This window comes from Corapipo altera, unplaced genomic scaffold (assembly GCF_003945725.1).
Source record: "Corapipo altera isolate COAL_440 unplaced genomic scaffold, ASM394572v1 322, whole genome shotgun sequence".
Lineage (NCBI taxonomy): Eukaryota > Metazoa > Chordata > Aves > Passeriformes > Pipridae > Corapipo > Corapipo altera.
This window is the reverse complement of record NW_020885090.1, coordinates 201,242-224,654: the sequence shown is the minus strand read 5'-3', so window position 1 is coordinate 224,654 and position 23,413 is coordinate 201,242. Positions and strand designations below refer to the sequence as shown.

The following is a 23,413-nucleotide window of genomic DNA, read 5'->3' as shown; positions in this document are numbered from 1 at the left end:
GCGGGGCGCGGCGGGGCCGGCGCTGCTCGCCTGGCGCGGCCCCGGAGGGGAGCTGGGGCTGCGCCCCGGGCCGCCCCCGCCGCCCCCCGCCGCCAGCAAGGCCGTCTTCTTCCTCCGCCCGCCCGGCGCCGGCCCCGCGGAGCTGCTCTGCGGGGACCTGCCCGCCGACCCCCTGGCGCACTTCGCCGCCCTCCTGGAGGAGGTAAGGGGCGCTGAGGCAGCGCCGGGGCTGTAGAGCCCCCTAAAAGAAACCCCTAAATCCTGACCCGCGGCGCTTCCAGGCTGTCTCACAAGGGTGTCCGTGTGGGACTGACCCGCGATACAGAAACACGGGATGGATTCCTGAGAATCCGAGAACCTGTGGGTGCCCCATCCCTGGAAACGTCCAAGGCCAGGTTGGACGGGGCTTGGAGCAACCTGGGCTAGTGGAAGGTGTCCCTGCCCATGGCAGGGGTTGGAACGAGATGATCTTTAAGGTCCCTTCCAACCCAAACCATTCTGTGATTCTGTGACAGTCAGTGTTGGAAGGGACATCTCAGCGCCATCTGGTCCAAGCCCCTCTTCAAGCCAGGCCACCCAGGACCAGAACCAGTTGCCCAGGACCACATCCAGGTGGTTTTCAAGTATCTCCACAGATGGAGACTTAACAGTCTCTGGGCAGCCTCTGCCAGCACCTGGTCACCCTCACCATCAGAAAGTGGTCCCTGATGTTCAAAAGAGCCTTCTGCTGTTCAGTGCACAATTACCTCAGGTGGGCTGATGTTTCTCCAAAGGGATCTTCAAGAAGTTCAAGAACTTTCTCCTTCCTGTGTTAGTAGCCTGACCCAGACAGCACTGTCTGAATTTATTCCTGATGGCCCCTGGCCTAGAGAAGTCCCAGCAGGAGGCTGTAAACGGGACAGCAGAGGAACTGCTTGCTTTGCAAAGCTCAGATGATGCTGTTGGTATATTGGGTTGGTGACTGATACTGGATTCCCAAGAGCAGGCTGCCAGGCTGGCTCTCAGAGTTTTGTAGGTTAACACATTATGTACATGGGGAGCCCTTCTTCCAAGGTGTTGGATGAGCCCTGGGTTTTGGAAAGCTGGCTCAAGCAGCAGTTTCTGCTCTGTCTGTGGGTGCTGCTGGGAGCCACAGTGGGCACTGCAAACACCATCTGCTACAGGGAGGTGCTGGGGTAGGAACACTCCCCAGGTCTTAAATGCTGCTTTCTGGCTGCCCTCAGCACCTGGTTTTGCACATCCCAGCTGCATTTGCAGGCTTTGGTCCCTCCCCTGTGCAGGCAGATATGGTATTTCCGTAGGGAGCAGATTGTGTCTGGATTTGTTCTCATTTTTCATGGTTAACAGAATGATGGTGCCAGGCCAGGGGCTGGGGTGGGTCTGTGTGAAAGAAGCTTTTGTCACAAGTTTTTAGGACAGTCTTAGAAGAATTTTTCAGTGAAATAAACATTTTGTGTCAAACTCTCTGTGAGTTGTTTGAGGCATCAGGAACTGACCTGCCAAACCATGTCTGTGGGTCACAGCTGGGGCCACCTCATCTGCTTGTGACACCTACCCCTTGTGATGGCTGCAGGGGACGCACGTTTGTGCTCTGGGGCTGGGGGTTCACTGGGGGCCAAGTTGTCATTTTAACAATCCAAAAGAAAACAAACAGCTTATTTGACTGGTTATGACATTACTCTCATTAGCAGTCCAAGTGATTTGAGTAATAGGGTCAAATCCTGCTAGAAGTGCAGCTGAAGCCGTTGAAGGGGAGCACTCTGGGTCTGCCTGTGTGCCCTGAGGTTGTGCCTCCCCTTCCCAAGGCTCCCTGGGCACTGTGGTTGCTGCTACTGATCTTCCTCAGGCATGAGGCAAAGAATCTTCAGCACCCTGGGATGGCACCTGGTGGTGCTGGGCTGCTTCGTTCCTTTTTAATTCTATGTCCATTTGTATCTGGTTTTATATCTTTAGCCTCCCTGAAGCCTGGTCACACAAAGGCTGTTTGTCACCAGGGACAACCTGGCTCCAGCCTTGCAGCCAGCCCAGGGGGGTGACAGGCACTGTTGCCATCACAAACAAGCCAGAAGCAGCTCAGGTCCAGGCAAGCCCAGCCCAGCCATGAGTCTGCATGGTGCTGGGTCAGTGCAGACCCTGCAACTTCACTGATGGAGACAGAAATCGTATTTAGTGGGCTGCAACCTCAGAAAATAACCTAAAGAGTGGCTGTGCTCAAGGTTGGCAGTGTGGTTGGGGTGGGGATGGAGGAACCCTCAGCAGCAGTAGATCCCAGGAGGTACCAGAAGACCTTCCATCTCTGTGCACAGGGGGGTTCTGTGCAGGGACAGCCCTTGGGCTGGGGGGTCAGCACGGGGAGACGTGGGAAGAGCAAAGGACAAGACCCCACAGAGCCGTCTGTAGTTGCAGGTTTGAGAGGCTGGGAGAGCCTGAGGATGGGTCAGCTCACTGTGTCTGCTGGTTTCCGCCCTTCTCAGCTGCCTGGATTCAGAGGAGAGGGTTCACCAGGAACAGTGTGGGCTGGAGGTCCACCTACCCTTGTTTCTTATAGACAGGGAACTGCTTGGGACAGTGATGAATATGGATCTCCAGGCTTGGCCAAGACAGGACTGTGGGGCCTGGTGGCCTGTCTGTCTTCTGCAACACTTTTTCTCAAAGAATCATCCAATCACAGCATGGTTTGACTGGGAAGGGACCTTAAAAATCATCCAGTTCTGACACTCTGCCATGGTTCTGACACCTTCCACTGTCCCAGGTTGCCCCAAGCCCTGTCCAACCTGGCCTTGGACACTTCCAGGGATGGGGCAGCCACAGCTTGTCTGAGCAACCTGTACCAGGGCCTCAACCCCCTCACAGGGAATAATTTCTTCCTACTATCCAAACTAACCCTGCCCTCCTTCAGCTCCTCTCCATTGCTCTTCCATGACTCCTGCTGTAGGTGATTGTGCCCATCCTGACCAACCGGAAGAACCACCAGGGCTGGCCACGAGTGGTGTCACAGGACATCATCCATCATGTCCACAACCTAAAAAAAACTGTTTTCATGGTTGTTGGCCAAGTAAAGGGCAGGACCTTGCTGCCTCTTCCAGCTGGCTCGGAGGGAATTGAGGACATTGATCCGGAAAACGAGAGATTGTGAGTATGACCCTGTGTGGTTTTATCTCCTGAGTGGGATAGAATGGGGAGTTACTGCTTCCAAGGCAGGGGGGTGACCTGACCTCTCCCACTCTCTGTCCTTTCTCTCTGAATTAAGCAAGTGGGAAGGTAGAATAGATTCAGGGAGAACAGAGTGGGGAGAGAGAGACTTGCTGAGGGTACAGCTCTGCAGGTCAGACCCTGAACCCAAAAGGGTCTGGTGTGACAGTGACTGGCTGTGCAGGGGTGGCAGCTGGATCTTTGTGGGGATTCACTTCATGACCAATGTGTCGTTGCCCACTCTGCTGCGGAGCTTCATCCATTTTCTTCAGTCTGTAATTCCCGTTTAAAACAAAGACAAGGTCTTATGGTTTTGATTGTTTTGTGGTTTTGAAACACGAATCTAGGCTGTCACTGCAAAATCCAGCTGCCCAAGGGGTTGTTTGAGCTGGATCCACATGGATGAGTGGAAAGCCAAGTGATCCATGAGGTTTGTTTTGTGCAGCTTGGAGCTGATTGATAAATCCCTTGTCCATGCCACTGAGTCAGCCATCATTGACTGGAGTCACCAGATCCAGAGAGCCCTGAAGAAAGAGTCCTCAGAGCCTCTCCTGCAAGGCAGCAACCCGAACCCGAAGGTGGAACTGGAATTCTGGAAGAACAGGTACCCTGTGGGCCCTGCCCAGGGCACAGTGGGCACTGTGCTGGGTTGGGTGGAGGGACCTGCTGATGCAGACAGAGCTGCTGCTGCTGTGAGCCAAGGAGAGCAGCTGCTCGGGGTCGTGCAGAGACCTGAGCTGAGGAAAACTGCTCCCACACATGAAATAATGATGATCTCAAGGTGCCTGGGAACTGCTGGGCAGCTGGCTGGGTTTAATTGGGCCCCAGCACAGCTCAGGGCTACACCATGAGGGAAGCTTTTTGGAAATGCTCTTTCCATCACTGTTTACTGGGAACCAGCCCCAGAGTGGAGCTGATGGACACCTTCTGTGCCCTCAGCTGGCTGCTGCTGGGCTGTTGGTGCCAGAGTGGGGTTAGATGAGCCAGGGATTGGAATTTGATCCTGCCCTTTGGAAACCTTTGTGCCGTGTTGGCTCAGGCTGACCTGAGACAAAGCCCTGCCTGCTGCAGAGCTGTCACTGGTGCTTGCAGAAACATCACATGGTTTCTTCCAGCAGAGCCCTGCCCCCAGCAGAGCTGCTCTCATGCTCACTCCCAGCAACCCTGGCTGTCCTGCAGGGTGGGTCCTGTTCCCTGTCACCACTGGGACTCAGTCCATGTGTAGCTGGAGGAGATCCTGGATCAGGCCCAGGGGAAGTGGGTGGTGTGGAGGGACAGCTGGTGCTGCCCCAGCGTGGGTGGTGACCTGTCTTGGCTGCTGCAGGTGTGATGAGCTGGAATGCATTTATGACCAGCTGAAATCCAGGAAGGTCAGGAACATGATGGAGGTGCTGGAGAGAGTGAAGAGCATCTATGTCCCAGCCTTCAAAACCATGCTCAGGGATGTTGAGGCAGGTGAGATGATGGGACAGCTTCACCATGGTGCTGACTGCTGACCCCGCATCTCAGCAGGTCTCACCACTTCTCCCATCTCCTCCCACAGCTCTGGCCGAAGCTCAGGACATCCACCTGCACCTGACACCCCTCCAGGGCCCCTTGGAGAACATAGAGGCTGTTGAGTTCAGCAAGGTGAAGCCTTTCCTGGTCCCTCTGCTCCACATGGTGTGTTGGATCTGGGTCACTTCCAAGCACTACAACGTGGCTGTGAGGATCATAGTTCTGCTCCAGGAAATCTGCAACCTGCTCATCCAGCAGGTGTGTGTCTGTGGCACCTGTGTTTGCCACAGGAAGTTCTTTATGAAAGTCTATTCTTTCCTCCTTTCCTCCATCCTTCCCTGGCAGAGTGATTCTGAATTTCAGAGGCAGGGTCAGACATGTTCAGTGCAAGAAGTCACTGTTTGCTGTGCTGGCAGAAGTGACCTCTCAGGTGTGATTTTGCTCTTCCAGGCCGTGGTGTACCTGTCTCCAGAAGACCTTCTGAAAGGAGAGATGGAAGAGAGCCTGGGCAAGGTGCAAACAGTGCTTGACATCCTGAATGGCTTCAAAGGGGTGTTTGAGGAGAGGCGGGAAAATCTGCACGTGTATTATGAGCCAGGCCAGGAAGTGAGGAAGTGGGACTTCCACTCCTGGATGGTGTTTGCAAGGCTGGACAGCTTCCTGGAGAGGCTGGAGGTGGTGAAGGTGAGACTCTGGTCTTGAAAAGTATTGCAAGCCATCAGGAGAACTCTGTAGCCATGAACTCATTCGCTGGTATCTTCCCTCCCTGTGGCCTCCCCTGATGGCAGGGAATGGGGCTGCTCTTTGCACTGTCCCATTGCCCATTGCATCAAGGCCAGGACCTTGTTTGACTGGGTCTTGCTCAGTGCATTTGTCAGATAAACTGCTGTGTCCTTCTGCTCAGGTTGGTCAGTGCTCCCAAGAGTCCTCTTGGACTCTGTGCTCCTGTTGAGCAGGGGATGGGGACTTTGGGGCTGTAAATAAGCCAGTACAAACTCCTGGACCTCTTGTGGCCTTCAGAGACACTCTAGGTCTGTGTCTTGTCTGACTTGGAGAGGCCACATGCTCCCCTTGAGCCCAGGCACCACTTGGTCTCTAAGGTCTCCCCAGAGCATTCTTTTCTTGAGGCTGAACAATCCCAGCTCTCTGGAATTGATGGTTTCCAATAGGATTTGGTGTGCAGATAACCAAACTGTGCTGGCTGGTGCAGAGAGTAGTATCTGTGGTCACAGGGGCAGCTGTGTCCTGGACTGGGACCCCTTTGGCAGCCCCTGTCTGGGAGGTGCTGCCCAAGTGCTGCCTGCCTGGGGGTGAAGCTCCATACCTGCTCAACTCAGCTTTTGGGGTGGTCCTCGAGCTCACAGCAAGCTGGACAGCCAGCAGGACATTCCTGTGCTGGAGATCAGAGCATTTCTCCTGCTCCTCTGGGAAAGCAGACCTTGTTTAGCCTGAACAAAAGGAATGGATGGGGTGTGGGGGGCAGAGCTGCCACAGCTGGGTCAGTGGGGCACCTCCTGAGAGCTGGCACTGTGGGACCAGGCTCTGCCCTGCTCCCCTGCCGCCTGAGGTTGGGAAGGAAGGACCTGTGTCCTCCTTTCAGCAGACAAGGCCATCTAGGCAGGGGCAGTGACACCTGTGTGGGCACAGGGAGCTGTGGCTGAGCAGGAGCCTTGGGCAGTTCAAGTACCTGTAAATATCAGAGTTCCCTTCTTGGTTAATACTCCTAAAACTGGGATTCTTAGCTGTGCTGGATGATGTCTCAGGGTCTCACACATTGCTTTGTTTCAGTCCTCTAAACACCCTTAAAAACAATTGAAGGTGTATTGCTGGTGGCAGCACATGGCCTTCTGGGGTGGGGTGTGCTGTGAGCAGGGCTTGGCCCAGGGCAGGTGGGACCTGGCTCCCCTTTCCCAGTTGTGTCCCTCCCCTGTGGTGTGCCTAGGGAGGTCCTTCAGCAGACACAGCACAGTGTTGTGACAACTGTTGTCATCTTCTTTGTCCCCACCTGACCCTGTGTGTGCCCCCTCTGGCTCTGCAGGGTCTCCTGACCACAGCCTTGGACCTGACAAAGCTGGAGAAGATGGAGTTCAGCGGGATTAGAGGGAGGGCCCTGGGCCAGCAGGTCCTGGACATGTATGAGGAGTTCCAGGAGGCCTACAAGGTGTTTGCAGAGCGAAGCTACGACTGCCTAGACCTGGCCAACACGGTAGGTGGGACCAGCCTGCAGAGGCACCAGCAGGACATCTGTGTTCCCAGAGCAGCAGCTCCCTCTGTGATTGAGCCCTGGCTCCTGCTGGCTCCCTCCCAGCTCATTCGTTGTGATCTGATTAGTCCCTGAAGGGAACAGGGCCCTTCCTGCAGAGATTTCGGAGTTCTTGCAGCTCCATGTCTGGTATACCTTGCTGGTTCAGGACCTTAGACCAGTGCAGATGGGGAATGTGAATTCCCCTGCCTTTCCCCAGCTTTCCCTGCTGGTGTGTCTGACCTGTGCCAGCATCCCCATCCCTTTGCTTTCCCGCTTTCCTGCTTTGGTGCCTGGTTTTGTGATGAGGGCCAGCTCCACAGTCCCTGGGGATGTGTTGCTCCTGTCTGGATAAACATGTGGCATCTCAGCTCTCAGAATTCAAGGACTCCGTGTTTGATTATCAGTAGTGCTTTAATTAAAGGAATATTCCTTGCCCTGTGGGTCATGGCTCCATGGCCATGGGGGTCACAGATACTTGTGTGGCACACACAGGGCAAAGCCAATGTACCATGGACAGCCAGACTGCTCAGAGCTCCTGTCCCAGGCTGTGACACCAGCAGGAAGCTGTGCAGGCAGGGTGGGAATGGCATTTCCCAAGGGATCCATGTCCCACAGTTGTGTGGGATCTCAGAGGATCTCTGATTTCCTCTGCTGCTTCCCCATTTGCCCTGGGATCAGTTTGCTGTGGCTGGTGAGCAGGACATGATCAGGCCTGTCCCCGCACCTGGAGGAGGGAGGGACAGAGCTGGTCTGAGGGCAGCTCTGTGTGAGGGGCTCCAGGTTACACTGGGGCACTGGGGCAGCTGAGGGGGGACTGGGCTGGGGTGGGACCTGGGACTGGGAGTCTTTCCTTTGGTGGTGGGACCTGTCTGCTGTGGGGATGGGTGGCTCATGCTTTGCTCCCTGTAGCTCCTGGTCCAACTCTGCAGTGGGTGCCACATCCCTGGTGCTGCCTGGGACAATCCTGCTGGAAAGCCCCTTGCTCCATGTTCCCTCTTCTTCAGGAGGGAGGGCTCTGAAGGAGGGTGACAGTGTGATAGTGGCTCTGCAGGAGCTGGTTTGGTTCCAGTGAACCTGTGGTGTGTTGTGTGACTCTGAGCTGTGCTTGTTCTCTCAGTAGTTGAGTTTTGTACCCTCTGTTACTCTCTAGAGCCTCTTTTTCAGCTCAAACGTGGCATCTGTTGGTGCTGGAGCTGAGCAGTGATACCAGCAAAAGCTGTTGCCTTATGCTCTTTCCTTCCAGAAAAAAGACACATGGCCTCATTTTTGGTGGCTTTGACCAAGGCAGGGCAGAAGCCCTGAAGTCTCCCCATTTGTCAGGTTCACACTTTGATGTGGACTCTTTTACCTGCAGGAAAACAAACCTAGATTTTACATTTGATCTTCAAAGGATTTATTCCAACTGGGGCAAGAAGAGCAGTGCCAGAGGCTGATGGGAATCACAGGAACACAGAACTGCTGGGGTTGGAGAGGACCTCTGGAGATCACCTGGTCCACCTCCCTGCTCAAAACAGGCACAGCTGGAGCAGGGCTAGAACCAGATCAATAACTCCAAGGCTGAAAGTGTCCAAGAGGGGGAACTTCACAGCCCCCTTGGGCAGCCCATGCCAAGTGGTTTGGAACTGCCTTTGTTGTTGCCCCACTTGGAGTCACCTAACTAACAGAACCATGGAGACGTTTTGGCTTGAAAGTAGATGGGGTTTGCAGCTCAGCTCTGGGTTTTTTGGATGATGGTGTGGTCTTCAGATCAAGTGCAGGGTAAGAGAGTGTGGAAAAAGGTCTGTCTTGCATCTAGGTTGAAGTTAGTACCCATTGGACTGTGGATCCATCCTGGAGGGCCCTGGTCCAACCATGGGACAGGAGTGTCTTGACTCCGTGGGACTTGGCTGGAGGTTGGCCAGAGGAGTGGTTTAATTCTTGGTGAATAATAAAAAGAAATATCTCGCTGGTCTCTGTGTGTCACAGCTCACTGTCCCCCTTCCCCCAGGAGTTTGAGCAGGATGCCTTGGGTTTCCAGCAGAAAGTAGAAGACATCGACCATCGGCTGGGCACTGTGTTCACCCAGGCCTTTGATGACACCCTGGACTTGGAGCACATCTTCAAGGTTGGTGTGTCCCCTCCCTTGTCCCAGTTTGCCTTGGGGAGTGACAACTGGCCTCTCCCAGGCAGTGCTGGAGGCACATGGGGCTGGACAGGGGGACAGTGACACTTGGAGCTGCTGGGCTGGACTTGGTGAGTGATGCTCAGGCCTGTGGGTCCCTCATGAGCTGTGCAGCTAGGTAGCTGTGGAAACCTTGGGAGTGTTCCTGCTCTTCCCATTAAGACACAAACAGAGCAGACCTTTACTCAGTTTGAGGAAGAGTAGTCAAAGGAATTACTCAAATCAGGCTTTGGGATGCCAGAAGTTTTACTGGTCTCTCTGTGAGCTGGAGGAAGTGATGCTTTGTCCAGGATTTTCAAGGCCTGGTTTGACAGGGCTTGAAGTAACCTGATCTAGTGGAAGGTGTCCCTGCCCATGTCATTGGGGTGAAATGAGATGATCCTTAAAATGCCTTCCAACCTAAACCATTCTGTGATACTCTGATTTCCTGGTGAGAACTGCTGTTAAACCCAGATGGTCATTGTTAATATCAATTTGTTGTTTTAGTTAAAATATGGATGCATTTCGACTTTGAAAACTGAGGTTTTTTTAGAAACAAGGCTGGTTTGTTTACCAATGAATCCATCCTGCAGAGAAAGTAAATGTTTTTTCTGAAAAATTTCAATATAATTGTAGAAAAGACTGTAGAAAGTGATAGAAGTGCTAGTATTTATATTTCTGAGGGTTTGTGGGTTTTTTTTAAATAATAAATTTTGAAGCATTTGAAGAATGACAGTGGGAATATGGTTCTCCCCCAGAGAAAATCTGAGCATCTCTCATAAAGATATTCTCCATGGTGTGGTTTAGTGGACACGGTGGGATTCGGTCAAAGGTTGGACCTAATGGTCTTGGAGGTCTTTTCCCACCTTAATGATTCTATGAAAGGGAGGAACTACTTGGAAAAACAGGGGAAAAAAAATTCCCTTTGCCAAACTGCCCATCAGTGCAGACTTTTGGGCTACTGAGGAAGATGAAGCATCTGGGTCAGTGAGGAAAATCCCAGTGGGTCTCTTTGCAGAGGTGTGAATATTTCCCCATTTGTTTCCCTGCTTCTCCCCCTCCTCAGTTGCTGACCATGTTCCAGAGCCTTTTGGAGCGTCCAGTGGTCGCTGCGGTTGCTGCTGACAAATGGCCTCTTCTCATCAGCATGTTCAGCACTGCCCTGGACCAGACCAGGCTCATCTACTCCAGGCACACCCAGGCAGGGCTCGAGCTCGGTGGGTGCCCTGTGCTGAGGAAAACTGACTTTACAAAAAATTGGATTTCCATTAATTTTAGGGGAAAATAATTTGCTTTTGCTAAGGAAATCAGGACTTCCCAAATTGCAAAGGTTTTCAGCCTTTATAGCTCCCTGTGGAAATGGAAATGTCTGGGAATGCTCTGTTCTTGGCATTAAAGCAAATAATCTGTTGAAATATCCTTTTTTAAAGGTGTATGTGTGAGTGGGAATGAGGGCACATGCTGAGCTTCTCCCTTGTAATGCTGAGTATGGAAGGGGGACTTGGGAATTAAGGGTTTTGGCACAGGAGGGAATGGGGAGACTCCTGTCAGATTATGAGGATTAGTATGTCTTTTTGAGCAGCAGCCCTTTTCCTTACCTCAGGAAGACTGTTCTGGAACCAGGCAAGTCCTGGAGAGGCAGCACTGCTGGAACCAGTGCAGATTAACAAAGGAGAATGAGTCCAGAATTTGCTGTGGATTTGGGGAGTGTTGTTCTGTGGGGGTTAGATGGCATGGTCACAAGGAGCTCCTGGGCAGAAATCCCTCCCCTGGTGTTTGTGGGGAGCAGGGAATGCACCCCAGGCACAGGATGCCTTGATCAGCTCTGGTTCTACCACACGCTGGGCTTCTCCTGTGATCCCTCATTTAGGGTCCAGGGGCACAGGGGGATTTGTCCCAGACCTACATCATGTAGCAGACATTGGATTTCAGGGAAGAAGCTGGGAAACCAGGGCAGTTTGTGCAGATGGATTCCTATTGGTGTCTCTTTGGGATTACAGTACCTGTTGGTGTATCTTTGGGGTTCCAGAGCCTGTTGGTTTATCTTTGGGATTACAATGCTGTGTTCAGTGAAATGCTGTCTCTATGTTCCCCCCAGGGTCTCCCCCCCTGCACAAGAACATGCCCCCCGTGGCTGGAGCGCTGGGCTGGGCTCGGGAGCTGCGAGCGCGGATCCAGAGGCCTTTTGATCACCTCAGGCAAATCCCACACCTGTGAGTGTCTGCTCCAGATAAATTGCTTTATGACCATCTTGAAATCTTGTCTCCAATCAATCCAATATTCTTTCTGAGTTGAACGTTACCCAGTGGTTACAGCTTGAACAATCCTCAGTGGAAGAGGTGTGAAGTGAGTGCACTGGTGCTGTTTGCTTCCCTGCCATCTTTTTTTTTTAAAGAAACTCATTAATTGGGTTTGTTTTGAAGTGGGTAAGAGGCACAGTGGGGTAGTAGATGGGCACTTCAGCTTTCAGACCCAGTGCTAGGTTGCAATTGAAAGAAGTATTGGAATGAGAACATGATGCTGATAACACCAAGGTCATGGGTCTGATGTATGGGCCATTCATTTTAGAGTTGGACTTGATGATCCCTGTGGGTGCCTTCCAACTGAGAATATTCTGTGATTTTGTGAGAATCTTTCTCACTGCAATCCCACTCAGCCTGGTCTCCAAGACCTCCCTGGGAGCAGCCCAGCCCTTGGGTACTGACAGAAGTCAACTTTCTCAGCATTAGTCTCCCAAGATCCAGAAAATGAACCAGTGCTGGAATTCTCATCACCCAACAGTCATTCACCCAGCAGTGACCTGCCTGCAGTCTGGTGGGGTTTCTTGGGAAGGGGTAAATAGAGATTGCAGCCCGTCAGGACGAAACATAGCACTGAACTGGTCCCTTGTGTCTCCAGGAGCTTGGAGTCTGCCCAAGGAAGGAGGGTGGTACAGAAGTATGAGGAAATGATCCAGCTGCTCGACAGGTAAGTGGGACTCAGGCCCTGTGTGAGAAAACCTTCTCCTCCTCTAAGCTACCTTCCAACACTTCTACCAGCCCAGGCCCTGGGAATGTCTCTTCCTAAGCCAGAGGGAGTTTTCTGCTGGGAGAGGAGGAGGGATCCTGTCGCTGTGCACCACAGACTTCCTGGGATGGCTTGAAAGGAGAATTCTGCATGGGAGGAACAGGGGCTGTGCAGCCCAATGAAACTTTGGAAAAAGCTGCTGTGGGATGTAGGAGCTGCTGTGGTAGAAGGCCTGGGCTGGGCAGAATTCTTTGCCCACTCATGCCCACTCACTGACGGTGTTTGCAGTGGCTGTAATATTTATATTCCACAATTTGAAGTGGGAGTTGTTGCCCATGACTTGGCATCTCAATGTTTCGTGTTAAACCTGAACTGGTTGCTCTGGGCTGACCCTTCAGGGGAGCCTCTTCCTCAGGGAGGAGATCCCTGCAGGGCCTCATCCCTGTCAGCAGTGAAGGCAGCTGAGGCCCCAGGCTGCTGGGTCCTGCAGGGTGGATGGAGGGACCCCTGTTCCCCAGTAGCAGAACAAAGGCTGGATAATGGATAATTTAGCACAGCCTTTCAGAAGGGAGCAGCCCCAAAGGGGGTCTGGGTGACCCAACAGAGGTGCTGGTTTTTGGTGATATTTCCCAGCCAAGGTGCTCAGATGACAACTTGATTCAGAAGAGACTTTGTTACTTGGGTGGTTGGGACTATCCATGTCATGTGAGGTACCAGGCCCCTGTTCTGCCCTCTATGTTCCTATCCCAGTGGTGTCAAGGTCTCTCTGCACTGACTGGGAGAAGTGAGGGCAGCTGCAGCCGCCCCCAGCATCCCTGTGGGTTTGTGGCACCCACCCTGCTTAAACACTTCGGAAATGCCCATCAGCTGCTGATCTGTCACTTTTTAAATGCTTTGGAAAGTCTGTCTCCAAATCTGAATCCTCTGCTAAAACTGGTACTTGAGAGAGCTTTGTCCTCCTGCTTTGATGCTTCACTGGTCTTTGGGTGTTTGTCATGGAAGCCATGATTTTTAGGAAGATGGCATGGATGGGTTTTTAATATTCCTTCATGGTTTTAATCCTCAGATTGGACAGGGCTTCTATTCAGTTACGTACCATGGTCTGCTGTCTTGGTAACCACATGGTGATGTTTCTCTTTTCTGTCAGGTATCAGGAAAAACTGTATTTAGACTGGTCCCAGACAGTCTCAGAAAAATCCCAGTACAACCTGACTCAGCCACTCATCCGGCGAGACCCAGAAACCAAACTGATCACTGTCAACTTTGATCCCCAGGTAAGAACTGCTGCCCCTCTCCTGCCTCTCATGGCATGTCCCCAGGCTGTGCCCCACTTTTCGGAGGTCTGGTGGGGTTGGTACCAGGTCTGTTCTCTGAGGTCTGTGGAACCCTTTCTGTGGTGGGCGACATGGATTTGCCATCCTCTTCATGGGGTCTGTTTCCTGGAGAAATATCAGGATCATAGTTTTAGCAGAGCAAATTCTAGTCAGAACCAGTGGCAGAAAGTCCCTGAGGAGCCAGGTGTGTAACTGGTGTCAGCCCATCTAGACCAGTGTCAATACTGGTGTGGGGAGTGTTGGGACATCATCTCCAGAGGTGGGTTTATGTTATGTGTACCTGAAACCTGAGCTTCTGAGAGGGTGTAAAACACCCAGCAAAGGTTTGTTTTGTGACTCCAGTGTTTCCTTCACTGCGGAGCATGAGGCTGATGATAGATTTAAGTTCTATTCTGGGTCCCCTGGAGCAGGAGCAGGGTCTGAGCCAGCAGTGAGCACAGATGGGCTGAGAGCTTCTGGGCCCTGGTGGGAGCCAGGGTCTGTTGACTGTAAAAATGCCCTTTGCTGGGAAGGGGAGGAGTTGCAGCGGCCTTGGAAACACTGGCATCCCAAGCTTCCCCTATCCCTGCGGCTTGCTACTGTCCAAGGAAAGGGTTTAGATTTTAGATCTCATTCCAGCTTGCCCCTCAGTCAAAGGACTTGTCCATCTCCTTGAAAGCTGCTTGCTAAGTTGGGATCCAACTGGCCCCAGGGAATGTTTCCTACCCTTTCCACTGGTGATGGGATTTGGAGCCTGGCATGTGCTGAGTGTACCTGTCCTCAGCTCCAGTCTGTGAGTGCTGCTGCTCTTCTCTGAGCACACTGAGGACAGACAGTCTGATGTCCCCCAGGGCCTGCTCAGCAACCCCTTCATTCCCTCCAAAATAGACAGAAGCACCTGGTTTTGCTTGGAAGGGAGGATGTACTTGCAACTCTTAAGCATGGAATTGCATTCCAGAGGTCACATTCCATGGAGGAGGGGAGAGAGGGGAAGACCCCCCAGCCCATGGTGGGGATGTCCAGACATTGCAGTGCAGAGAAGGGAGTGGAGCTCGGTTCTATCTCATTTGCCCTCTCGTTTCCTCAGCCTCTGGTTTTCCCTTTTCCTCCCACCACATCCTACTTCTTCCACCTTTCCAGACTGCCTCCTGCACTCCTCTTCACCCCTTCTTTCTTTATTTCTTCTTTATCTTTGTCTTCACTGACACACTCTGAGTGCATCACGACTGACTCTCCTGACAGGCACTGCCTGATCCCCCCTGTGCCATTCCTTCAGAGGGAGTGTGCTTCCAGGAGCCTTGGCCAGTTCTGCAGGACATTGGGGTTTAGCTGACATCAGGCAGTGGTGGAGAGGTTTCAGTCACCCCTGCCTGTCACCCAGGGCAGTGACAAGGCTCCTGGCCATGCAGTAACTGTGCTTGTGGCTTCACCTGCTTATGGTCACACCTGCAGATTCCAGTTCTCCTATGGAAAAGAGGGGCAGGGAACTGGGACGAGAGGATGTGGGTGGGATGGGATCAGACAGAGTTCTGCCCCATACCTTCACAGGAAGGAATAACACATTCTGCTAACCTGAGGGAAAGGTGACTTTCTGGGAGCTGCACCTCAAGCTCATCTGCAGCCAGGAGAGCTCCTCACCCCCCCATTGCCCGCACAATGGACTGTGTTTCTGTCACCCTGCCAGCATAACCCCAGGAGGATTTTGCCACTCACTGGGCACTGGACTGAACAAAGGCTTTTAGTCCCAGAGGTGATGTATCACACTGGCAGACCCTGCTGCTCCCTTTGTTGCAGGGAGTTGTTTATACTTGGGTTTATGATTTAATAATCCCCCTCAATCCTGTCCCATCACACCTCAAACATGCACTAGCACTGAGTGCTTTGGTTGGGACAGGAGAAGCCTCTGGATATCTTTGGTGGAAGGTGACCACAGGATAAGTCACCAGGCTTAGGGCCATGGTATTACTTTTTTTAAATTTTTTTATACTTTTAAGCCAGTCAGCCCAGTAAACCAAGAGAACTGGAGCATCTTCTCATTCAATCAGATAAGGGTCAAACTCTGTTTGCAGGAACAGTGTTGCTGAGAGACTGCTGATGTGAGTCCCTCATCTGAGGGGTGATCCACATGGATGAGGATGACTGAGAGGACCAGAGTCTGGATGGAATTTGCTGGCTGGGTAGTTAACAGAGCTCTGTGCCTTTGGCTGGGAAGAAAACCAGAGTCAAAGATCAAAGGGAGATAGATAGTACAGACCAGGAGGCGTCCAGACCCTTTCCAGTGTGCTGCTTTGGGAATAAACCAGCAGGAAGCCCCCAGGGTGCTCAGGGTTGGCTGGAGGGTGTCTGCCAGGACATTGGGAGGGTTGTCCTGTGCTCAGCTCTGTGCCTTGTGTCCCCAGCTGGTCTCGGTGCTTAGGGAGGTGAGTTACCTGTCGGGCAGCCGGGCAGGAGCCATCCCACCCACGGCAGCAGGAATCTACTCCTCCAGGGAATCCTACCGGCAGCTGGTGGCCAACCTGGAGCTGATGGGGAACAGGTACAACAAGGTCCTGAGAACAGTGCTGGAGGTGGAATATCCCCTGGTGCAGGGGCAGCTGCAGGATGTCGATGTGAAGCTGAAAGAGGCAGAAGAAACCCTGACCTGGAAGATGGAGGGTGAGCTGGTGCTGGGGGAGGGGGCAGAGCACAGAACTGCGTCTCAGCAGATTCCTCCCTGTGCCCAGCCTCTGTCCTCTGGTTCCCAATGGCAGTTCCCAGTTGGACAGAGGACTCTCCAGCAGAGAAGGCACTGGAGATATGAGAAGCAGCCCCCAGCTTTCCTGCTTCTTTCCACATTCCCTTGATCTGCTGGGGTTGTGGACAGGATCCTGCTACCCTCAGGTTCAGCCTGAGCTCTGGGCAGGAGAGGCTGCCCTGTGAGCAGTGAAATGGCAGCATTTGGGTTTGCAGGACCTGGCAAGGCTGGGGTTGAAGCATCTGCTCCCTGCCTTGCTGCCCCCCTGTGCCAGCCCAAGTGATGCCACTCAGTCACTGCTTCCTCACCCAGCTGTGCAGGGAGTGGGAACCCTTTGGCCCAGCCATCTGGCACTGGGAACAACTCATCCCAGGCCACCTCATTAGCTTTTCCAGCAGGATGGAATAGTGCAGCTGGAGGTGTGTTTGTGCACTGGGACATCAGGGTGATTTAACCAAGTTCTTCCTTGAGCAGCTTTAGCTGCAAAGCAGAGCAGAGGGAGCCTCTTGGTGAGAGCAAACTGCTCATGGGAGGAATGTGTGTTTCTGTCCTCAGGCTTGTGGTATGAGCAGGACTAAGTGAATCCCTGGGGAACATGCAAGGCAGAAAATCCTCAGGCTCAAAATCTTTCTCCATTGTACAATAAAGTTGGATTTTGCTGCAGATGAACCCTAAGTTCCCTGCACCTGAATGCACCTGGGGCTGGCACAGCCTGGGGTTGGGGGGCCCTGCTCTGGTGGTGAGGGCAGGGGCACTCAGCCTGCTGTTCCCACTCTCCCCACACTTCTCCCTCTGGGGTCAGTCACTAGGAGATCATCCTGGGTACAGGGGAGCAGGAGCTGTCAGGCATCCCCATGGTGGGGGTGCTCCTGGCCGGAAGGAGGCTGTGCTGGTCTGAACTGTGGCTTGTAGGGGCAGGAGGGATGTAGAAGTGGCTGTGCTGGTCCAGGTGAGTCTCTTGCCTTAAGGATGGGTGAGAGATACATGAGACCTTGCGGAAACAGCCAGAGGCTGCTCTGAAGGGAGATGCACCAGAGCTTGGCCCAGCAGCTCTGAAAACAGGGAGTCAGTGGTCTCATTTCTCCCCAGGTGTGTGGGATCACATCTCCGGGGTCATGGAAGGTGTCCATGACCTCGAGCAGAGGCTGCAGAAAGCCAAGGACAATGTTGAGTTGATCCAGAGCATTGTGGGCTCGTGGGCATCTCCCATCCTGGAGAGGAAGGATGGTAAAAGGGACTCAGTGCTGAGCCTGGAGGACTGTCATAATCACCTGGAAAAGCGCTACAGCCTTGTCAGAGAGGCCGGGCAGAGGATCCACTCCCTGCTGAAGGTGAGGGGGACCTTCCCTGGGGTTTGTTGGCTCCTCACAGGCTCTGTGTGTCCCTGTGCCAGTGAAAATGTCCAGAGCTGCTGCACCTTAAATGAGCTCCCTTAAGTCATTTGAAAATCTTACCCAGTGTTAATTAATGGTGGCTCTGGTGGGTGAGCTGGACTGGGGGTGTAGGGCTGTGGTCTGGCATTGCTGAGCACCAGCTAGTGAAAGGACTGGGAGCAGCTGCAGCCCAGGGAAGGGTCTGTCTGGCTGCAGCCCTGGCTGCTGGAGCCACTAGAGGGGAGTCGTGCATCGGGTTTGGGATCCTGCTCCAAGGAAAAATATGCTCCGAGGTACCTACCTGCCAACAGAGGCAGCTGGCTGGGGCTGACCCTTCGGTTTCAGACTCCTTGTCCCTCTTTGGAGCAGGAGGTGATGCTGCCAGCCCAGGGAGAAGCTGAGTGACAAGAGAAAAGCTGCTGTCCCAAACTTTGGTGCTTTCCAGCATCTTTGACAGAGCTCAGAGTCCTCTGCAGACCAGGCAAAGGCCCAAAGCTCAGTTCCTCACCTGCCTGGTGCCAGGTGTTATGCATGCCAGGGACAGCCCTTGGCCTGGAGGGAGATGGTTTTATGTCCAGCCCTCTCCCGATGGTCACTGTCTGGCCTTGGACTCTGAAGAGAACCAGCTGGGTCTTCATGCCTCAGGATGAGCCTTTGAGACGTGCAGTGCTCCCTTCCCCAGGGCTGCAAAGCAGTCTTGAGTCCTGTGTCCTCAGAGAAGAGGGAGGAGAACAAGTGGCAGAGCTGCCAAGGCTCTTCTGCACTCCATTTTCCCCTTGAGTTGTTCCAGGTGACAAAGCAGCCCTTGACAGGAGCAAATTGTGGCCATACCACCAGTAGCAACATCCATCTATCCCATCCCTCCAGGAGGCTGGTTCCCGTGGGCTCACTGGCATCAGTCCTTAACTGTGGGCAGCTCTCTTGGAGAACAGACTCAGCCCTGCTGTGTTTGAAGGCATCTTCTTTTTCTTCCAGGAAAACCAGAGCCTCTTACTTGCAGCCCCAGCATCTGACTCCTGGAAGGCCTATGTGGATTATGTGGATGAGATAGTCCTGGATGGATTCTTCACTGCCATTGAGTGCTCGCTCAAGTACCTCCTGGAGAACACAGGTGACACTGGTTCCTGTCCCCTGGTCACGGTGGCTGCTCAGCCTCTCCAAAGGAAGATCTCTTGTTGTGCTCTTCCTCATGCCCACAAGTTGTTCTCTCGTTCCTGGCTTTCCACTGGGCCTCTTCCCTGTCTCTGGGGGAGCCTCCAGACAGGGAGGGTGACTCCATCACTGGATTCCTCAGGGGGAGGGGTAGAGATGAATGTTCATCACTTGCAGGGATTAATGGGTAGACAAAATTGAGACATCCTCCCAAGTCTGGGCTTGGGCTTCAGCAATCTCCCACCCTCCCATGCCCAAAGCATCAAGGTGACACAATCTTTCATTTGCAGGCAGTCTCAAGAGCTGGTTCTATTCGTGAAAGTCATGAACAAAAAACCTCAGTCCCTGAGCATAAGTCCAGTGAAGAGACGAGCTGGGCTCAGCAGCCATTAGATCAGACATCCTACCTAAGACCACCAGGGAGGTTCACCCCCTCTACTGAGAGCAGCTTGTGTCCAACTAAAGCACATCTCCAGGAATGCCTCCCTCCTGGTACACTGAGTTGGAGAATTGCATCCAGTTCTTCACCATCTTGTTAAAAACTTGCACATATTGTCACATTTGCATCTGGCTTCAGTTTCTGGTTGCTGGGGGTTTTTTTCATCCCTTTCTCCGCTAAATTAAAGAGCCTCTTGGTTCCCGTTGTTTTTCTTGTCTGCAACAATTACTTGCTGTAATTGTTCAGCTCTCAGACTCCCTTTGGAGTAGCTGAAGAGCCTGGTCTCTTTAAAGCTTTCCTCAGCATGTTTTCCAGTCCTTAAATCACTTGTGTCTCATTGGTTCCCCACTGTCTTCAGTGGGTACCACCACACCAGCTGCTTTGCCAGCATTTCCTCATGTTGTGCAGACACAACAGCCCTGGACTCTGCAAGTGAGTGTTTCCCTCCCACCTGCCTGCTGCCCCTGCTGCCCTGTGTGCATCTCCTGGTAGGATGTTAATGGTGGCTCAAGATGCCTTTTCTCCCCTTGAGAAAGATCCTGGTTCCTCCCTGCCAGATCCCAAGGCGGGGCTTGCTCCCCTGTTTGAGGTGCAGCTGGATTTGGTGATCCCAGATTTGGTATTTCACCCGTCTCTGGACCCTGGCACACATGATGGCTTCTCTGACATGGTGGAAAGTCTCCTGAACAGCATCTACCACATCTCCTCGTTGGTGCCCCGGCTGGCCACACACAGCGGCTTCCCCCACTACCAGGTCTGTGGCCATGGTCCTCCCTCGTGCTGTGTGGCAGTGAGAAGGTGCCCACTGCTCCCACCTCACTGTGCTCTCCTCTCTCCTCCTGTCTTCCCCCTCTCCCTTTTCCCCTCTTCCTTCTCGTCTCTCCTTTCCCCTCTCACTTCTCCCCTCTCCCCTATTTTCACTCTCCTTTTCCCCCATTTTCCCTTCTCTCCCTTTTCCTCCACTCCCCTCCTCCCCCCACTCCCCTCCTCTCCCCTCCCCTGCTCTCTCCTCTCTCCAGGCAGACCTGGAGGACATGTCTGGCCTGGCTGAGCTGCGCCAGGAGCTGCTGTGCCGTGTCCAGGCCGTGGTGTCGTCGTGCTGTGAGTTCCGGGGTTCCCTGGAGCGCTATTCCCACGTGTACGGGGAGGACCGGCGGGAGCTGAGCCGGCAGTTCCTGATCTACGGGCGCGTCCTCACGGCCGCAGAGCTCGAGGCCCAGGACATGGTCCCTGAGGCACCACCCACGCTGCAGCAGTTCAGGGAGCACATCGACTCCTACGAGAGGCTCTACGAGGAGGTGACTCACATGGAGCCCCTCAGCACCTTCCAGGGCTGGGTGAGGGTCGATGCTCGGCCTTTCAAGGCAGCCTTGCTGAATGAGATTAAAAGATGGACCTTGGTGTTCAAGCAGCATCTCCTGGAGCATGTCACACACAGGTGAGGGCTGCTCCTGCCTCTGCTCCTGGGACCTGCTCTGGGATTCCTCTTGTCTTGACTGGGCTTTATTGTTTCACACTGATAACCGGTTGAGTCATAGAATACCCTGAGCTGGAAGGGACCCACAAGGACCATCGAGTCCAACTCCTGGCTCTACACAGGACACCCCAACAATTCCACCATGTGTCTGAGAGTGTTGTCCAAATGCTTCTTGATCTCTGGCAGCCCTGGGGCTGTGACCACTATGATAGCTAATAGAGGAGAAGGGTCCATGGTTCGTGCCAGCTCCGTCACATCCCTGTGTCTTCCATCCCCTGGTCTCTGCTGGAGCGTAAACTGGGATCAGTGACGAGGACTTGGTACCACTGACATCCCTGAGGCAGTGGCCCTGAGACCTGCTGTGTGGCATTAAACAGGGCATGTGTTTGCCTGATTAACCTGAGGCAAATAATCCCATCTCTGCTGGGGCTCTGGGCCTGCTTCGTAGGATTAGAAGCTGGCCATCAGTAAAGCTGCATTAGTGCCATGGGGTACTTGCTCTGTTTCTGAAAGCATCGAAATTCAGGCAGCCTGTCATGAGGAGGTAGCTCCAGGTTACAAAAAGGAAGAGTTTGGGCTTTAAGTTTAGAAAGAATACATTCCCACCAGGTCTGTGTAGGATGATGCCCCAGCTGATTTATTGGTCATAACTTCAGTGAAGTTGTGAAGGGTGTCCCAGGTCTTGGCTACTCCCAGAGAAGTGTTCACAGACATCTGTAGAGGAGGCAGCTGCTGGGGTGGTGATATGATCTCTTTTGTCTTTCCAGCACCATAATTCTGTTAGATAATTTCTGTGCAAAGAGGTTTTTGTGTAGCTGTGAAGGAGCATTTAGGAGTTGTTATTGAGAGTCCCTGACTCAGCAGTTTATTAGGTGAAGTATTTAAGGATGCATTTAGGCCCAACTGCATCCACAGAATTTAAGTGGGCACTTAAAAAGTAAGTGCTTTGAGAGGTGGACAGTGGATGTACTGGAAAGGACCAGAGACACGGGAGCCCATTCTGCCTCTGCTAAAAAGTACCCAGTATCTGGTGAGGTTAAGAACAGGGTAAGCAGGTATGGAAACATCCTCCAAACACTCTCCTTGTCTCTGATGATTTATGGCTCAAGGACATAAATCATCAGGAGAGACAGGGATCATGCCTTTGTTTTAAAGACATGGATGGATTTTTTCCCTCTCACAAATGTCTAGTTGCTTTTCTGAACTGCTGTGAATTTGTATCACCTGCATCCTCTGCTTACAGGGGGGGAGTTGCCTTGTCAGGTGAGGCAGTGTATGAAAGAGAATCCCTGTTTGTTGGAGCTTTGCAGTTTGGTAGGTTCATCTGGGAAGACTGGATTCTTCTGTTGGAAGAGAAGGGGTGAAAACTGTCAAAGAATCATAGAATGGTTTGGTTTGGAAGAGACCTTAGAGATCATCCAGTTCTACCCCTGCCATGGGCAGGGACACCTTCCACTGTCCCACGTTGCTCCAAGCCCTGTCCAACCTGGCCTTGAACACTTCCAGGGATGGGGCAGCCACAGCTTCTCTGGGCAACCTGTGCCAGGGCCACCCTCACAGGACAGACTGTCCTCTCAAAGGCACCTCTGCAGAGCCCCCCTGAGCTCACTGTCTCTGTGACACTCTGCTCAGCTCCCCTGTCCCCAGCCTGAGAAGTCCCAACCTGTCTTTGTATTCCTTGCAGGAAGCTGTACCACATCCAGGGATCCTTTTGAGCATCAATTGCAGTCCTGCTACCCTTAGCTTGCAGTGGGCAAGGAGAGCCGGGCCATCCCCGTCCCTGCCAGCCCGGCTGCCTGTGGAAGGCTGGATATTAATTCCACAGGAACTGCTCTGATTCTGTGCCTCCCTGCTTTGTGTTCCACAGCTTGGCTGACCTTGAGGAGTTCATCCAAACTGCTGAGAAAGGGCTGAGCAGGAAGGTTGAGAAGGGGGATTACAATGGCCTCGTGGAGGTCATGGGGCACCTCCTGGCCGTGAAGGAGCGACACGGTGCCACCGACGCCATGTTTGAGCCCCTGAGGGAAACCATTGACCTGCTGAGGGCCTACGAGCAGCAGGTGCCAGGGGAAGTCCACCAGCAACTGGAGGTGGGTGAGAATTTTGGTGGACACACAGTTTGCCAAGGAGCAGATGGCAAAGGCAGCAGGAGCCGAAGAGCATCACAGGAATATTTAAGGCCCTGCTCCCTGTCATTAGAGGGCCTCAGTGGATAGTATTTTGCTATTGTAGGATGTGCCTTAATAGCTCTAAATTTTGGAGTTATATTGAGATTTTTCTTTTAAAGCAGAGATTAAGCCTTTTGTTATGTATGAAAAACATAGAATTGCCTGCCCCAACTCCCAGCGATTACTCTTGAACAAAATTAATGCATTTTCAAATACATCTGTTAATTAGGTTCAATTATAATTATTTTTAAATAAGCTGGTTCTTAGCAACGATGGAGATGGGAAGGATAATGTTGGCAGAGGAGTTGCCTTCTCACAGGACTTCAGGCCTCCACTGTGTCTGAACCACTGGATCTGCTTGACCCAGAGGGCATCACTGGGAGCAGGTTATAACAGTATTTTGGCACCTTTTCACGCATGGCTATGATGAGTAAGTTTTCTTTTGGGAATTCCTTTCATTTCTGGAAAGGGGACCGTGAGATGAAAGTTAGTAATGATGGTGAAGTGCCCAACCAGCTTTGGGGACAGCACTGGCAACAGCCAAGGGGATGCAGTGGAGAAGTGTGTGGCTGCCTGCTGATGGGTGCCCTGTGGGCCCCTGTGGGCAGGGGGTCTGTGCAGGGCACAGGGTTAAAGCAGGAGCTGCTGAGGAGGAGTTCCTGCCTTTCAAAGGCTCC

At 52.9% G+C, this 23,413-nt stretch overlaps 1 protein-coding gene across 3 annotated transcripts in view; it reads left to right on the top strand.

Annotated features, from left to right (window-relative positions):
- Nucleotides 1-2,969: 2,969 nt before the first annotated feature.
- DNAH9 (dynein axonemal heavy chain 9) overlaps nt 2,970-23,413 on the top strand; it is a 185,387-nt gene continuing 164,943 nt past the window's right edge. For 2 of the 3 annotated variants that reach the window (XM_027669560.1, XM_027669561.1), the window contains exons 1-17: nt 2,970-3,132; nt 3,638-3,796; nt 4,517-4,647; nt 4,736-4,947; nt 5,140-5,373; nt 6,728-6,895; nt 8,922-9,038; nt 10,141-10,291; nt 11,173-11,287; nt 11,973-12,041; nt 13,228-13,354; nt 15,793-16,048; nt 17,217-17,458; nt 18,476-18,611; nt 19,649-19,845; nt 20,111-20,529; nt 22,436-22,658. In XM_027669560.1, coding sequence (XP_027525361.1) covers nt 3,041-3,132; nt 3,638-3,796; nt 4,517-4,647; nt 4,736-4,947; nt 5,140-5,373; nt 6,728-6,895; nt 8,922-9,038; nt 10,141-10,291; nt 11,173-11,287; nt 11,973-12,041; nt 13,228-13,354; nt 15,793-16,048; nt 17,217-17,458; nt 18,476-18,611; nt 19,649-19,845; nt 20,111-20,529; nt 22,436-22,658 — 3,048 coding nt within the window. In that variant the 5' untranslated portion in view covers nt 2,970-3,040. Of the gene's footprint in view, nt 3,133-3,637; nt 3,797-4,516; nt 4,648-4,735; nt 4,948-5,139; nt 5,374-6,727; nt 6,896-8,921; nt 9,039-10,140; nt 10,292-11,172; nt 11,288-11,972; nt 12,042-13,227; nt 13,355-15,792; nt 16,049-17,216; nt 17,459-18,475; nt 18,612-19,634; nt 19,846-20,110; nt 20,530-22,435; nt 22,659-23,413 lie in introns of those variants that run through there. The other variant, XM_027669562.1, reaches the window with a different exon arrangement.